The sequence below is a fragment of the Hypanus sabinus genome, chromosome 2 (assembly GCF_030144855.1).
Source record: "Hypanus sabinus isolate sHypSab1 chromosome 2, sHypSab1.hap1, whole genome shotgun sequence".
Taxonomy (NCBI): domain Eukaryota; kingdom Metazoa; phylum Chordata; class Chondrichthyes; order Myliobatiformes; family Dasyatidae; genus Hypanus; species Hypanus sabinus.
Genome location: NC_082707.1, coordinates 20,699,148 through 20,716,968, shown reverse-complemented (window position 1 = coordinate 20,716,968; position 17,821 = coordinate 20,699,148). Strand labels below are relative to the sequence as shown.

The 17,821-nt window shown below is 44.3% G+C and overlaps 1 protein-coding gene across 1 annotated transcript in view; it reads left to right on the top strand.

Annotated features, from left to right (window-relative positions):
• Window positions 1-17,821, top strand: part of LOC132406765 (mediator of RNA polymerase II transcription subunit 12-like protein) — a 689,991-nt gene that overhangs the window by 170,613 nt on the left and 501,557 nt on the right. Inside the window, exon 11 of the mRNA XM_059992729.1 lies at window positions 4,063-4,199. Within this exon, the coding sequence (XP_059848712.1) occupies window positions 4,063-4,199 (137 nt within the window). The remainder of the gene's footprint in view (window positions 1-4,062; window positions 4,200-17,821) is intronic.

Below are 17,821 nucleotides of genomic sequence, written 5' to 3'. Positions count from 1 at the left end.
TACGCGTTAATGCAAATATCTCATCAGCCAATCACGTGGCAGCAGCTCAGTGGATAATGCATGCAGACATGGTCAAGAGGTTCAGTGGTGGTTTAGATCAGAAATCAGAATGGGGATGAAATTTGATTTAAGTGACTTGGACTGTGGAATGATTGTTGGTGCCGGATGGGGTGGTTTGAGAATCACAGAAACTGCTGGATCTCCTGGGATTTTCATGCACAACGGTCTTTAGAGCTTACAGAGAATGGTTCAGATACAAAACAAAAGAAATTTAGTGAGCGGAAGTTCTGTGGGCGAAAACACCTTGCGAATGAGAGAGATCAGAGGAGAATGGCTAGATAGACTGGTTCAAGCTGACAGGAAGGCGACAGTAACTCAAATAAACATGCATTAGAACAGTGGTGTGCAGAAGAGCATCTCTGAATGATCAACATTAATCCTTGAAGTGGATGGGCCACAGCAGGAAAAGCCATGGGCATACACTCAGTGGTCACTTTATTAGGTATAGAGGGTACCTAATAAAGAAGCCACTGAGTATATTAACATGTAAAGCCCTGGTTAAGATTTTTACTGCTATGCTGTAGGTATTTAATTTTAGTAGTTCTATAAGAGCAGTCTGTTGAAGGAGGTGGGGTCCTCTGATTGCAGAAGTGGGAGATTGAAGATGCTTTTGGTTGGCACATCCCTACCAGGTACACCATTAGGGTCTGATGCCTTTCACCTTCTTGGAAGATGTTCTGACGTCGGCCACCAAGACCAGAGTTCACAGGGCTTTAGGGATTTGCACAGGTGTAGTTTCATTCTCCCTTTCAAAGCATACAAAAATGACATTGAGTTCATCTGGGTGTGGTGCGTCACAGTCATTCATGATGTCAGGGTTTACCTTGTAGGAGGTAACGGCCACCTCCCTTGAGCATACTGTCTTGGACCTCACCATTAGTGCTGCAATCTTTAGTCTTTGCATATATGCTGGGAGTAGAAATACAGCCAGGTGATCAGACTTGACAAAGTGTGGGATGCCACAGCAGGCGTTCTTGTTGGTAGAAGCTGTTCCCAAAATGCTGAGTGTGTGACTTCATGCTCCTGTACCTCATCCTTAATGGTGGAAGAGGGTGCGTCATGGGGGATAGGGGCCCTTAATGATGTATGCTGCCTTTTTAAGGCATCTCCTTTGAAGATGGCCTCGGTGCCGGACAGGCATAAATGAAGGAGCTGGTTGAATTTGCAGTGGCTCCCCCCCCCCCACCCCCATAACAGATGGTGACGCAGCCAATTAGAGCGCTGTCCATGGTACAACTATAGAAATTTGCTGGAGTCTTTGCTGGCGTACCACATCTCTTCAAAACCCTGATGAATTATGGCCACTGTATTGCCTTTTTTACGTAACTGCTTTGATACGTTGGACCCAGGATAGAACTCCAGAGATGTTGACACCCAGGAACTTGAAACTGCTCACACTTTCCACTTCTGATCCCTCAGTGAGGACTGGTGTGTTCCCTCGACTTCCCCTTTCTGAAGTCCACAACGAATTCCTTGGTCTTACTGCTGATGAGTGCAAGGTTGCCGTACAGGGTTACTGTTGTCATATGTAGGAGCACTGTGAGGCACAGGCACAATGGGAAAGTTACTTGTAGCATGACACAGGCACGTAATTTATACAGGATATAGATTGTACAGGACAGTGAAGAAAAGACTTTTTTATCGTTGGTATTGGTTTATTGTATCAAGTACCAAGATACTGCTTGTCTTGCATACTGTTTATACAGATCAAACCATTACAAACCATTGAGCTAGAATAAGGTAAAATAGTAACAATGCAGAATAGCGTGTACATGCTACCAAAACAGTGCAGTGCAGATAACTTCCATAAAACATAGGAGCAGAATATGGTCATTTGTCCTATTGGGTCTGTCTGAGCATTTGATTATGGCTTTATGATCATTATCCTTCTCAGACCCATTCTCTTGCTTTCTCCCTGTCTTATTTTGCACAGTTGGAAACGTTAGGATTCATTATGTTTGATGTTGCGGTGTTGGCTGAGCTTGGCAATTACCTTGCAGACGTTTCATCACCAGTCAAGGTGACGTCCTCAGTGCGCAGTTGTTGGTGTTTCTGTCTGGGGGTGCTTGCATTTATATAGGCCCGTGGTCACTTGCCTCGGTCCTGATTGCCTACCCCTTCAGTTGACCTTTGAGTTCTATTAGCTTGAGTTTCTTTGCCTCTTAAGGGTTTGTAGGTGGTGTCTATTTTGATAAATTTGTTAATGGAGTTATCAGAAGAGAACTATGCTTCTTAAAAATTCTCGTGCCTGCTTCGTGTTTGCCTGCGTCAGAACCTCTGTGGTGAACCAACTAAAGTGGTGTCCTGCTTGGTCTTCATGTACCGAGATCAGGATTCATTATCTCACAATCAATTCCTCTCTTGAATCTACTGAAAGTCTGATCCTCCTCAGCCCTCTTAGGTAAACAAATTCCCAAGTTACTCTACCATCTGGGTGAAGAAATTTCTGGTTTCTGTTGGAAATGGTTGATTTATTGTGAGACTACCACCTACCTGCCTTGCTACTGACCCCACAACCTAGTGAAGGCATCACCTCTATCTCTCCCAATCCGATCCTGCTGGAATTGTGTATGTTGCAATGAAATCACCTCTCTTTCAGACTCTGGAGAATAGTCTCCTTAATATCTCCCTGCAGGGTAATCCACTGATATTTCAGGAGAATCTCATCGTGGTTAGACCTGTCTTGCTTCCCCCCTCCACTACAAGGAATATCCAAGTAATGTTCTTGGTGTTCAGTTCAATTTTCAGCCTATCATCCTGTTGTTTCAATGGCAGGGTGGGGATGCCTCTCTATCAGAGGAGGTGAATAGCACTACTTCCCTCTGCTAGCCTGCAAGGCACCCTTCAGCAAGGTGCAGCACCTGCTTAGCCCCCCGATCAGGGTCACGCAAAGCTACTGGAGCACGTGTGATGGTTGTATGAGGAACTGGTGCATATCACGATTCCTGGTTATGCGATCGTTGACATCAGGCAGACAATCTCTGAAGAGTATTGATAATGGCTGGGCTCACCCATCTTGTAAAGACACTGCCCAGAAGAAAGGCAATGGCAAGCCACTTCGGTAGAAAAAATTTGCCAGGAACAATCGTGGTCACTGAAAGATGTGGCACGCAATGTACAAACCCTATTGTTGCTGGGATTCAGAATGTGGGCAGAAAGAGTATAGAGTTGTAATTCTTCAGAATTGAATAATTAACCCAAGACTTTTCATGTAGGGAAATAATCTTCTGCAAATTTGCTCATATGCCACTGTAATTTTGAGCAGAGATTATCATTGATTAATGAATTATTAACAATAATTCTGGGCTATTTTAAGGAAGATGGATGAGTCATGTTACTTATATCTATTTATGGCTTCACTATTAATAAAAGTGTAACAGAGTCAAAGGGAAATAAATGAAGTGTTTTCAAAAATCTGTTCAAAATTATTAATATTACTCTTTTAAGAAGAAAATTGAAAAATAACTAAAATTGTATTGTAGCTATCCAAATACTGATGCATACACCATCTCTATGAGGATTTTCCAATGCAAATCATCCAATAACATGTGTTATCGCAACTGTCTGGCTGCCACCAAGCCATCATAAGACACCTCTTTGCTTTTGGGTTGAAAAAAAAATCTGCCTCTTTATTTGGCAGGAAAGATAACCTTTTTAAAAATGGATGGGGTTTAAAGAATCAAAGGTGACAGTGCATGTTAAACCGTGCTGACAAAATTTTTGTGTGTGCCATCTTAGGCTCATGTGCCATAGGTTCGCCACCCATGCTTCTAGTTTATGTGGCTGAAGATTTCAGAATCAGAACCAGTTACTATCATTGGCATATGTCACAAAATTTTTTAATATGCAATAGTAGTACTTTGTAATACATAATAAAAACTGTGCATTAAAGTAAGTATGTTTGATAAAAAGGTTAAATTAAAGAAGTAGTGCAAAAAAAGAAAACAGGTTCTATTTAATAACGTGCTTTTTCTTGCTGCTTCCATTTTATCTTTCTTACAGGTTTTACAATCAGTAAAGTCTTGCACACATTGGAAGTCCTAGATCGCCATTGCTTTGACAGATCTGATTCCAGTAACTCCCTGGATAGCCTTGATCACAAGATATTTAGTTCAAGTCAGGGCAAGGAGAGCCAAGAGGTGAGTGGTTGTAGTACCTTTTGTGTTCGTTACCAGGGAAATATGCCATGGAACTTGACATGAAATATTCACTAGAATTCAGAAGAATGAGGGGTGACCTAATTGAAACCTATCGAATGATGAAAGGCCCTGATTGAGAGAACGTGGAGAAGATGTTTTCTATAGTGGGGAAGTTTAGGACCAGCCAGGCACAGCCTCAGTATAGAAGGATGTCCCTTTATAACAGAGATAAGGAGAAACTTCTTTAGCTAGATGGTGGTGAATCAGTGGAATTCATTGCTATGGATGGCTGTGGAGGCCAAGTCATTGGGTATTTTTTTAAAGGTTGATATGGTCTGCTGATTTAGCCAAAGGGATAAGTACAACAGAGTTTACAGAGAATAGTGTGAAAAATGACGCAGGAAGAAAGAGTGAGGAGGTCCTGAAGAGTGAGCATAGAGAGCTTGGTAGGAAGTTAAAAAGCAGGACCTCGAGGGTGGTAATCTCAGGAGTGCTACCTGTGCCACGTGCCAGTGAGGGTAAGAACAGGATGCTCTGGAGGATGAACACGTGGCTGAGGAACTGGTGTAGGGGGCAGGGCTTCAGATTTCAGGATCATTGGGACCTCTTCTGGGGTAGGTGGGACCCGTACAAGAGGGATGGGTTACACCTGAACCTTGCAGGGAGGTTTGTTTGTGCTATTGGGAGGAGTTTAACCTAGATTTGCAGGGGGATGGGAACCAGAGATCCAGTGCAGGTAGTGGAATGGGATTGAAAATAAATGATGTTAAAGTTCATGCAAAGTCACAAATAGAAGGTTTGTGTGTGGTGATAATAATCTTCTGAGGTGTGTCTATTTCAATGTGAGGAGTATTGTGGGGAAGGCTGACGAGCTGAGGGCGTGGATTGACACGTGGAATTATGACATTGCAGCCATTAGTGAAACTTGGCTACAGGAGGGGCAGGACTGGCAGCTCAATGTTCCAGGGTTCCGATGTTTCAGATGTGATAGAGGCAGAGGGATGAAGGGTTGGGGGGGGGGGGGGGTTGGGTGGCATTGCTAGTCAGGGAAAATGCTACAGCAGTGCTCAAGCAGGACTGATTAGAGGGCTTGTCTACTGAGGCCAAATGGGTGGAGCTGAGAAACAGGAAAGGTATAACCACATTAATGTGGTTATATTATAGACAACCCAATAGTCAGCAAGAATTGGAGGAGCAAATCTGCAGAGAGATAGCACACAATTGCACATATTGATTGGGTCTCCCATACTGTTAAAGGTCTAGACGGGTTTGAGTTTGTAAAATGTTTTGTTTTATTTTTTTTACTGAATGCAATATCTTTCCAGTTGTTAGATGTAATGTTGGATTTTGTCAGGCTAATTTTGATGTTATACTTGAAGCTTTTCTTTTGCCCATCAGGGGCTCACTGATGTTCCTTCAACTGGGAGTCAAGGATCTGTTTGCGGAGTTGGGAGTTAGGTATCTGGAGCGCACTGGAAGCCGTATAGCCCAGAGTCCTTGGTCATCTCTTCGACCATTTTACCACAAGGTCTCGCTTTTCCCCAAGAGCATGTTGATGCTTTCTTTACAAATATCCCTATTTGTAAGCAATTATGAATCCATTATGGCCATCGTATTCCTGATCAATTCTGTCAGGAGCTTGGGGGAGGCGTTGACCTTTTCATCCTTTCTGCTTGTGTTTTGCCAGTTTCCTGTGTCTGCACTGTGTGGTCACTGAGCCTTCTGGCACTGGAATTGATTTGCTATGGTTTACTGCTTTGAAATCTTACCTTAAGCTTAAGCAGACTCTCCTAAGGGTCAGTGTCCCTGTGGGCTGATGATGCCCACGGCAAGGCCGACTGATGTTTCTCATCACAAAGAACAACCAGACAGTTGCTGTAGTTGTTTCTCATTCTTCAGGTCACTGTAGGCTATTCAGGGGATTTTCCACTTGTGTTTCTGCTGAGCCGCAATGCTTTTTAGTCACACAAACATCTAGGGATACAAACGTTACAGGGGAAGTTTTGCCAGGGCTCTTGACTGAAGAAGAAATTATGTACCTGAGCTATTTTTTTAATTTATTCATTTCTGGGACGTGGGCATCGCCAGCAAAGCCAGCATTTATTGCCCATCCCTAGTTGCCCTTGAGAAGGTGGTGATGAGCTGCCTTCTTGAACCGCTGCAGTCCCCGAGGTGCAGGTACACCCACGGTGCCTTTAGGGAGGGAATTCCATGATTTTGACCCAGCGACAATGAAGGAACAATGGTATGTTTCCAAGTCAGGATGGTGAGTGACTGGGAGGGGGATTTCCTAGGTGTCTGCTGCTCTCGTCCTTCTAGATGGTAGCGGTCGTAGGTCTGGAAGGTGCTGCCTCAGGAACTTCAGTGCGTTGTTGCAGTGCATCTTGTAGATAGTACACACTGCTGCACTAAATGAAGGTAATATATTCTGTGGCCTTTTTGGACCATCAACAAAACTTTTGTAGTCTGTCAGATACTTATGATTTAGTGTAGAGTAATTGATTTAACAATTTAAAAATTAGCTTTATTTGTCAGATATACATATAAACGTACAGTGAAATGCATCAAACCAAATCAGGAGGGGTTGTTGTGGGTTGCGTGCAAGTGTCAACCCCCCCAGTACCCTGGCGACAGCATTGCATGGCCACAACTGGCCTTTACCTCTTCTCCTCCTGGAATGAACTGCCAGAGGAACATAGAACGTAGAAAATCTACAGCACATTACAGGCCCTTCAGCCTGTTCTGACCACGTGAGCTACTCAAAAAGTTGTAAAGTCAGAATGTTAATAGACATTTAGACATGGTTGGGAAAGATTTAGATAGACTCAGGTTGACAACTTGGTTGGCATGGATGAGTTGGGCTGAAAGGCCTGGTTTGGTGTTGTATAACTCCACGATTCTGCTTTTCTTCTGTGATTTGATAATCTGTGATGTTGGCTCAGGTTTTTTTGTTTCTGCATTAGCATGATTTGACCTGCTAGATACATCCTACAGCTTTGCATCGTGTATCATTTAATGTTAGACACACAAACTCAGCAGGCCAGGCAGCAGCTAGGGAAAAGAGTACAGCTGATGTTTCGGGCCAAGACCTTTCAGCTAGACTGGAGATAAAAAGATGAGGAATAGATTTGAAAGGCGGGGGGTGGGGGGGTGGGTTGGAGTGGAAGGAGAAACACAAGGTGATAGGTGAAACTGGGAGGGGGAGGGGTGAAGTAAAGAGCTGGGAAGTTGATTGGTGAGAGAGATACAGGGTTGGAGAGGGGGGAATCTAATAGGAGAGGACAGAAGGCCATGAAAGAAAGGAAAAGGGGGAAGGGGCACCAGACGGAGGTGACGGGCAGCCAGGAAGGTGAGGTGAGAGCGAGAAAAGGGGATGGGGTATGGTGAAAGTGCGGGGGTGTTGCATTACCAGAAGTTTGAAAAATGATGTTCATGGCATCAGGTTGGCAACTACCCAGACAGAATATAAGGTATTGTTCCTTCAACCTGAGTGTGGCCTCATCCTGGCAGTAGAGGAGGCCATGGATTGACATATCAGAATGGGAATGGGAAGTGCAATTAAAATGGGTGGATACTGGGATATCCCACTTCTTCTGGTAGACATGGTGCAGGTGCTCGATGAAGTGGTTTCCCAATCTATGTCGGGTCTTACTGATATATGGGAGCACCAGACACAGTTGAGTGTCCCCACTTTCTGCTTTCCACAAGGATCCCTTGTCCATTCGTCCTTCCCCACTGATCTCCCTCCTGGCACTTATCCTTGCAAGTGGAGCAAGTGCTACACCTACCCCACAATGAAACAAGGAAGTGGCAATACTCTTGAGAAACCAGCAGCTGGACATGTTCTTCAGACCTGTGGGTGCGGCTGGACTAAAGTAACATCAACTCGTGGTTTTAAAATTCATCAAGGACGGAAGAAATGCTTGAAAATCTCCAACCCAGGGCCCCGCATTGACCAGATTCTGTTCAGAGGAAGGTCAAATCAGTCGGATGATACTCAGCGGCAGGAAGAAACCCACAGTCCGCAGAGTGTCAGCACCCTACAGGATGTGGAAGAAGTTTCAGCAGTCCAAGACACGGCCAGGCACATTGTAAAGTGGAGAACATGCAAGGATGTAAGCTGTTGATGAAATGGCCAAAGTTTAACAGCAAGGAGTGGGAAGCCATCAATGCAGACGTGAGCCTGACCTTAAGTGGCATCGGGATCAGCAGAAAAGAAGTTGGAGAAGATAAGCGACCTGATTTACTACGGAAAGGAGAAATTTAGAGTGAAGGAACAAGTCAGCAGGAAAGAAATGCCTCCTCCCCCCAAATCCTGTCTTCGCCAGGAAATCCAACAACTTGTTAAAGAAAGAAGAGGCCCAAGGAAGTTATGGGAAAAAAGCAACAGCAGAAGAAAGGGGGGGCATCAACCTCCTTCAAGAGGACCTAAAACAGAGGCTCTCGAAGCTGCGTAGAGCAAAGAATTTAAGAAAATGATGCAAAAAGAAGGAAAAAGCAAGACTAAACTTCTACAAAGATCCCTTTAAATATGTGAAAGGCATTTTCACAAAAGAGAAAAGTGGATCCTTGAAAGACATCTCAGAACCATCCACACTGATGAGCTAAAGGATGAACCGATACTTGTCCCAGCTGACATTCCACCAATCTCACCCTCACAACATCAATTTAACATCAGCCCTCCCAAGCTAAGTGAGGTGAAAGAGGCAGTGAAGAAGGCAAGATTGGCATCAGTGCCAGGCCCTAACGGTGTTCCATATTGTGTCTACAAGTATGCCCCGGATGTTCTGAAATTTCTCTGGAGAAACATGAGGGTTGCATGGGAAAAGCAAGTGATTGTCAAAGCCTGGAGAAGAGCAAAAGGAGTTCTGATCCCAAAAGAAAAGAATTTGTCCACCATTGAACAGTTTCGCCAAATAAACCTTCTGAACATAGGAGGCAAGGTCTTTTTCAGCGTGTTGGCGCAAAGACTTACAAAGTATCTGAAACAAAACCATTTCCTTGACACGTCAATTCAAAGGCTGGAATAGCAGGCTTCTCGGGATGCCTTGAACATACCAGCGTCACGTGGCATCAAATCGAGATGGCAAAGAAAGAAGGAAAGGATCTGCATGTCTTGTTCCTCAATCTGGCCAATGCCTATGGATCAATTCCTCATTCCCTACTGTGGACTGCTTTTGAATTCTTTCAGGTGCCTGCAACAATAACAAATCTGGTAAAACACTACTTCTAGGATCTGCAGGTTTGTCTCACATCAGACTTCACCACAGCTTGGCAACCATTGGAAGTAGGCATCATGGCGGGGTGCACCATCTCCCCATTGGCCTTCACTATGGCGATGGAGCTCATTATCAGAGCCTCAAAACGGGTTGCAGGAGGAAAACGGCTACAGTTTGGTTAAAGGTTACCACTGATGCGAGCCTATATGGACCATATAACAATACTGACGACAACTGCCCCTGCACCAAGAGACTTCTGGAAAAGCTTCATCAAAACATCACATGGGCGAGGATGAGGATCAAGCCCAGCAAGTGCAGAAGCATCTCCATTGTCAAAGGTCAAGTCACAGATCAAAGATTTCATATTGATGGGACACCTGTCCCAACTGTGTCAGAAATGCCAGTGAAGAGCTTGGGCCGATGGTATGATACTAAGCTCAAGGACACCGAGCAGTTTAAACAACTCAAAAAGGATGCCATCATGTACATAGCTCACATCAGCAAGACCTGGCTGCCAGGAAAACTCAAGCTGTGGTGCTTCCAGTTGGGCATACTCTCTAGGCTCATGTGGCCTTTAACAGTGTATGAAATACCCATCAACAAGGTGGAAAAGCTCGAAAGAGTGATCAGCACACATGTGAAACAGTGGCTTGGACTTCCACGATGCCTAAGTCCTGTTGGACTGTACGGGAACGGCAAACTAGAATAACCAGTTGCAAGTCTTGTGGAAGAATTTAAATGCACCAAAGCAAGGTTGGTCATGATCCTCACTGAATCTGAAGATACTGTTACTCAAACAGCGGCCCCCCGTGTGGCAACGGGGAGGAAGTGGACCCCATCTGAAGCTGTTCAGAGTGCTAGGTCTGCTCTTCGCTTCAGGCTAGGTCCAACTTGGGAGAGCCGGGCTCGGGCTCGTCCCAAAGGCTCCTCAATGGCACAAGGCAACATCAGTGCAGAAGAGACGGCTCGTGGTGGAGGAGGTGAGGAGACAGGAGGAGGCAGAGCGACACGCCCGGGCCGTCTCAATGGCCAAGTAGGGCCAATGGACTAATAGATAGATAGATAGATAGATACTTTATTTAACCAGCAAGGGGAAATTCAACATTTTTCATAAATTCAACATAAATTGGGAGAGCCTGGAAAAGCGGAAGCTCAGCTGACGTGACATCTGCGAGATGGAGGGATCTCGGCTAAGTTTAGTCGTCAGAGCCACTTATGACCTCCCACCCACACCCCAGAACCTGAACCAGTGGTGGGGAGAAGCCCCACTTGCTCTCTTTGTCAAGCCCCGGGATCACTAAGGCACATTTTAACAGGATGCACCACGAGCCTCAGCCAGGGGCAGTACACTTGGCAACATAACCAAGTTCTCAGACAGCTGGCATCAATCTTGGAACAGAGGCAAATCACCACAAATGTTCTCCCACAAACCTCGGCAAGAAAATGTTCACATCACATGATTTGTAACAGCAGGCCAAACTCCGGAGCACCATATAACATCAAAAGAGGTAAGCATTCTGCAGGTTGCTCGGGATTGGAAAATAGACGTGGACTTGGAAAAAAGCTAGTGTTTCCCCCAGACACTACAGCTACAATACTCCAGCCAGACATGGTCCCGTGGTCCACAACAGCAAAGCTGGCATATATTGTGGAATTGACAATACCATGGGAAGATAGTGTTGAAGAAGCTTATGAGAGGAAAAAGACCAGGTACTCTGAACTGGCAACTGAAGCTGCCCAGAACGGCTAGAAGATCAAGATTTTCCCTGTAGAAGTGGGACACGGGGGATTCGTGGCTACATCTATGACCAGTCTATTGAAGAAGGTGGGGGTGAGGGGTTATTCACTCCAACAAGCAATCAAGTCCTTGTCAAATGCAGCAGAAGAAAGCAGTAATTGGACTTGGATTAAAAGGAAAGATAACAACTGGGCTGCAAGATGAAGACAGGAGGGTATGGAACTGAGGGGGTGTATCTGGGATGCCAGGTAGCACTGTTGAGCCCTCTGGAAGTGTCGTGGGCTTGTCCACAAAACAGCAAAGATGGAGGATGCCCACGCGATGACCCTGATGAGGTACCTATCCTCCTTGTCACTACAAGCCCACTACCAACATCGAGAGTGCCGACTTATCATAGGGATTGAAGCATCAAATCCTATTAGCTCTACTGTGTTATATGTGAGTTATATGTACTGTATTGTGTACCTTGATTTGGAGGAATGCTGTTTTGTTTGGTGGTATAAATGAATTACAATAAACTTGAACTTGAAGTACTGTAACTTTGGTGACGTGGTAGCACGGTGGTTGGCATGACACTTTACAGCGTAGGTGAGCTGTGTTCAATTCCCGGTGCTGCCTGTAAGGATGTTCTCCCATGACTGTGTGGGTTTTCCCTTGTTACGTACCCCGTAACTGGGTGTCTGACCAGCAGAGAAAGGAGAATCCGTTGGTGTCTGGTGGTACTATATTCAAAAGTGTTTATTAGCAAAATAAGCAAATCAATACCAATAATGCAAATATATAGATAACACACATTAGCAATAATAAACCTAAAAGTGTAGGAATAATAATAAACAATAATAAACAAGCTCTATCAATGTCTAGGGGTAAATGAATTGTCATAGAAAATTATAAAGTTCAGTTCAGTTCATGCGTGTTGAGGTAGATACTGGTTGTTGTGTTGTAATCGTGAGAGAGAGAGAGAGAGAGAATGAGTGAGAAGTTACAGCTACAGTCAGTCAAACCTTCCTTTGATTTCTTGATCCATTGTGTTATTGTGGCCATTCAGTTATGACCCCTCTGTCCTTCAGCTAGACTGTTCTTCTGTGGTGGACTCGTCACTCTGGCATGAGTGGACACACACACAAGTCCCCACCGGCCCTGCTATAACACTGTGAGTTTTACTGACCGACCTCCTGGTTCAGTCTCCGAAGCCCCACAACTTCCCGTGGGTTCCAACACTCAATCAGTGTCCACTAGTTTGCCTCCTGGTGTGTCTGAAGGGTGTCTCTCCAGACCTGTCTTTTATCCCTACTCACGGGGTCTCAGCTATCAATCAATTTTGAATGACTGTGTCCATCCAACCAGCCCACTCTGGCTGTCCACTGAGGAATGTTAATGAAATTAATGTTAATGTCCTTCATAACACTCTGGGTGCTTAAGTTTCCTCCCACAGCCCAAAGATGTACGGTTAGTAGGTTGTTGTAAATTGTCATTGTGGTTGTGCTCAAATTATACTGGGGGAATGCGAAGGGCCGGAAGGACCCATTCTGTGCTGTACCTCAGCTCGCTTGCCGTGCTCACACAGCATTTTGTGCATGTTGCCTAAATAAAGGTTCATTAGTTTTCAAGACTAAATGCAAGTAGGCAGTGAAAGTTGGCAGAAAGTAGGAGCCGGGGACAGCGAATCACAAATGGGGAGGGAGCTGAAGCCTCCACAGTGGGCATGGTGCGTGGAGCTGCGAAAGTGAAAGTGAAAAGACGTTGCTGCAAATAATGTATTGTTACCTTTTCCCCGCCGCAGTGCTCAAGCAGCCCACAACTGGGTGATAATGTGCTCTCAACTATAGTTCACTGAACATTAGCTTTATGGCAGACAACTGGTGAACTACAATTAGCATCCCAGTTAAGCCCTCCCCCTCCATCTTCATTAATGATGTGCAGAATTAATCACTTTGGTGGGTTCTAGAGTCCCAGCTACCGTAGACCGAGTAACAGATGCAGCTTTTCACTACATTTCAGTACATGTGTTATTAATAAGTTACATCCAACTCGAAAACAAAATGGCATATTTCCTTCCATGCAGGTTATTGTTGAATTGATTGTTAAAGATGTCAAGCTGAGGCTTTAGAAGGCACTGGTTAAAACATATTTGGAGTATTGTGAAGAGTTTGGGCCCCTTGTCTTAGAAATGTTGTGCTGGTATTGGAGAGGGTCCAGAGGAGTTTCATGAGAAGGATCCCGGGAATGAAAGGGTTAACATATGAGTGCTTGATGGCCCGTTCTTGCTGGACTTTAGAAGAATAAAGGGAGATCTGATTGAAACATATTGAATATTAAAAAGCCTAGCTAGAATGGATGTGCGGAGGATGTTTCTTAGAGTGGGGGGAGTCTAGTTCCAGAGGGTACAACTTCAGAATCTAAGGATGTCCCTTGGGAACAGCGATGCAGTGGCATTTCTTTAGCCAGAGGCTGGTGAGTCTGTAGAATTCATTGCCACAGAGGCCAAGTTATTGGGCTTATTTAAAAAGGAGGTTGATGAATTCTTTTTTTGGTAAGGGCGTCAAAGTTGACAGGGTGAATGAAGGGGAGTGGGTTGAGAGTGAAAATAAATTAACATGATAGAGGATGAGCAAATCTGCAAATGCTGGAAATCCGAGCATCACAAGTGAAATGCTGGAGGAACTCAGCAGGCCAAGCAGCGTCTGTGGAAACGAGTGAAGAGGCAAGATCCTTCATCACAGTCCCGATGAAGGGCTTTGTCCTGAAAAATTTAGCCGGCTGGATTCCACCAGCGTTTTGTGTGTGCCGCCATGATAAAATGTTGGAACAGATTCTAAAGGCCAACCTAATTCTGGTTCTATGTTCAAAGTAAATTTATGTTCAAAGTACATACATGTCACCATTTACAACTCTTGAGATTCATTTTCTTATGGTCATTCTCAATAAATTTATAGAGTAATAGCTGTAACAGAATCAGTGGAAAACCATCCGACTGTGGTGTTCAACCAGTGTGCAAAAGACAACAGATTGTGCAAATACTAAAAGGAACAAATGATAATAATAAATATCAAGATCATGTGATGAGGAGTCTTTGAAAGGTTGTTTGAGCAGTTCAACATTTATTGGCTTAAGGAATTTATAACCAAACACAGTCTATGGTGGGTTGAGCAGCATCTGTGGGGTGGAGTGAAGGAATTGTTGATGATTCAGGTCAGAACCAGGAGACCTGATTAAAGGTTTCAAACCAAAACATCACTAGCACCATAAGGCATAGGTGTAGAATTAGGCCATTTGCCCATTGAATAGTGGCTGATCCTTTTTTCCCCTCCTCAGACCCTCTCCCTGGTCTTCTCCCTGTAAACTCTGATACCGTGTCCAGTCAAGAACCTATCAATCTCTGCTTTAAATTCACCCAATGACCTGGCCTCCACAGCTGCCTGTGGTAACAAATTCTACAAATTCACCGCCCTCTGGCTAAAGAAATTTCTCCACATCTCTGTTTTAAATGGATGCCCCCTAACCTGAGGCTGTGCCCTGTTGTCCTGGACTCTTCCATCATGGGAAAGGTCCTTTCCCCATCTACTCTGTCTAATCTTTTCGATATTTGAAAAGTTTCATTGAGAATCTTCCTCATCCTTTTGAATTCCAGTGAGTACAGACCCAGAGCCATCAAACATTCCTCATATGATAACCCTTTCATTCCCAGAATCTTCCTTGTGAAGCTCCTCTGAACTCTCTCCAAAGCCAGCACATCTTTTTTTCAGATAAGGAGCCCAAAACTGTTCACAATACTCAAGGTGAGGCCTCAGCAGTGCCTTATAAAGCCTCAGCATCACATCCTTGCTCTTGTATTCTAGACCTCTTGAAATGAATGTTAACATTGCATTTGCCTTCCTCGCCACCGACTTAGCCTGCAAGGTAACTTTTAGGGTGTTCTGCACAAGGACTCCCAAGTCCCTTTGCATCTCAGATTTTTGGATTTTCTCTCCGCTTACAAAATAGTCTGCACATTTATTTCTACTACCAACGTGCATGACCATACGTTTTCCAACATTGTATTTCATTTGCCACTTTCTTGCCCATTCTGCTAATCTGTCAAAGTCCTTCAGCAGCCTTCCTGTTTCTTCAGCATTACCTGTCCCTCCACCAATCTTTGTGTCATCTGCAAACTTGCCAACAAAACTACCTATTCCATCATCTAAGTCATTGATATACAGCATAAAAAGAAGCAGTCGCAACACCGACCCCAGCGGAACACCACTAGTCACTGGCAGTCAACCAGAAAAAGATCCTTTTATTTCCACTCACTGCCTCCTACCAATCAGCCGATGGTCTAACCATGCCAGTAACTTTCCTGTAATACTATGGGTTCTTATCTTGGTAAGCAGCCTCATGTGTGGCACCTTGTGAAAGGCCTTCTGAAAACCCAAAGATGCAACATCCAGTGCATCCACTTTACCTACCCACTTGTAATCTCCTCAAAGAATTCCAACAGGTTTGTCAGGCAAGCTTTTCACTTCAGGAAACCATGCTGACTTTGTCCTATCTTGTCCTGTGTCACCAAGTACTCCATAGCCTCATCCTTAACAGTTGACTCCAACATCTTCCCAACCACTGAGGTCAGGCTAACTGGTCTATAATTTCCTTTCTGCTGCCTCCTTCTTTCCTTAAAGAGTGGAGTGATGCTTCTAATTTTCCAGTCCTCCGGAACCATGCCAGATTCTTGAAAGATCATTACTAATGCCCCCACAATCTCTACTGTTACCTCTTTCACAACCCTAGGGTGAGGTTCATCTGGTCCAAGTGACATAGGCACCTTTAGGTCTTTCAGCTTCTTGAGCACCTTTTGCCTTGTTATAGTAACTGTTCTCTTCCCCTACACCCTTCAAAACTTTGGACACTGTTAGTGTCTTCCACAGTGAAGGCTGATGCAAAATACTCATTTAGTTCATCTGCCATCTCCTTGTTCTCTGTTATTATTTGTGTGGCCTCATTTTCTAGCAGTCCTATATCCACTCTCATTTTGAAAATGCTTTCTTGTAATCTACCTTGATATTGTTTGCTAGGTTCCTTTTGTATTTCAACTTTTCCGTCCTAATGATTCTTTTAGTTGTTTACTGTAGGTTTTTAAAAGCTTCCGAAGCCTCTATCTTCCTGCTAATTTTTGCTTTGTTGTATGCCCTCTCTTTTGCTTTAAAATAAGCTTTGACTTTCCTTAATCTCCCTAATTGCTCCAGTTCATTACATATCACCCAATCCAGTATAACTGATCCCCTAATAGGCTCAATGACAAACTGCTCTAAAAATCCGTCTCATAGGCATTCAAACTCACTCTCTTGAGATCCATTACTGATCTGATTTTCACAATCTACCTACATGTTAAAATTTCCCATGACTATCATAATGCTGCCTTTTCTATATCCCATTGTAATCTGAAATCTGGAGGCCTGTACATAGTTGCATCAGGGTCCTTTTACCTTTGTAGTTTTTTAACTCAACCCACAGGGATTCAGCATCTTCCGATCCTGTGTGATTTCATGCCATTCTTTACCAGCAGAGCCACGCCAACCCCTCTGCCTACCTTCCTGTCCCTCTGGTACGTTGTGTAACCATGGACATTCAGCTCTCAACAACAACCATACCTTAGCCACGATTCAGTGATGGTCACATCATACCTGACAGTTTGTAAAAGTGCAGCAAGATCACCCACCTTATTTTTTATACTCTGTGCATTGAGATAGACCACTTTGAATACTGTATTTGCCACCCTTTTTGATTCTGCGTCCCTGATGCACTGATAACATAGAAACATAGAAAATAGGTGCAGGAGTAGGCCGTTCGGCCCTTCGAGCCTGCACCGCCATTCAGTATGATCATGGCTGATCATCCAACTCAGAACCCTGTATCTACTTTCTATCCATACCCCAGATCCCCTTAGCCACAAGGGGCATATAGGGCCATAACGCATCCTGCTGCTCACTCCTTTCTCCCACAGACGCTGCTCGACTGGCTGAGTTCCTCCAGCAGATTGTCGCTACACATTCCAGCTTCTGCAGCATCTGTGTGTCTAAATGTGTTTGTTTAGCAATGTCTTAGTTTCATGATTACTGTTATGAATTAATGCCAATTCACTGAATTACTTGCTTTTATGCTCAGTGGCCAGTTAATTAGGCACACCTCTTCATTAGTGCAAATATCTCGTCAGCCAATCATGTGGCAGCAACTTGGTACATAAAAGCATGCAGACATGGTCAAAAGGTTCAGTTGTTGTTCTGACCAAACACCGGGATAAGGAGAAATGTGATGTAGGGAACTGTGAGTTACACTCAATTAACCACAGGTTGCAGCAGTGGTGTGGAGAGAGGCATCTCTGGATGCACAACACGTCGGACCTTGATTAAAGTGGATGGGCTACAGCAGCAGAAGATCCCTTCGGTTCCCCTCCTGTGGTCACTTTATTAGGCACACTGCTGTACCCAGTAAAGTGTATAGTCAATGGATGAAATTAAACTGTTATATTTCGTTTCTGCTGCCATGCCTATCACACTGCTGTAATCACTGTGGTTCAGCGACGGTTTTCATTGTCTATTTCACCCAGGGCAGAACTGATTAGCTCACTGCCTTGCAATTGCAGCTTTCCCCGTGTTAACGCACTGGACTTTTGTACATCTGTATGTATTAAT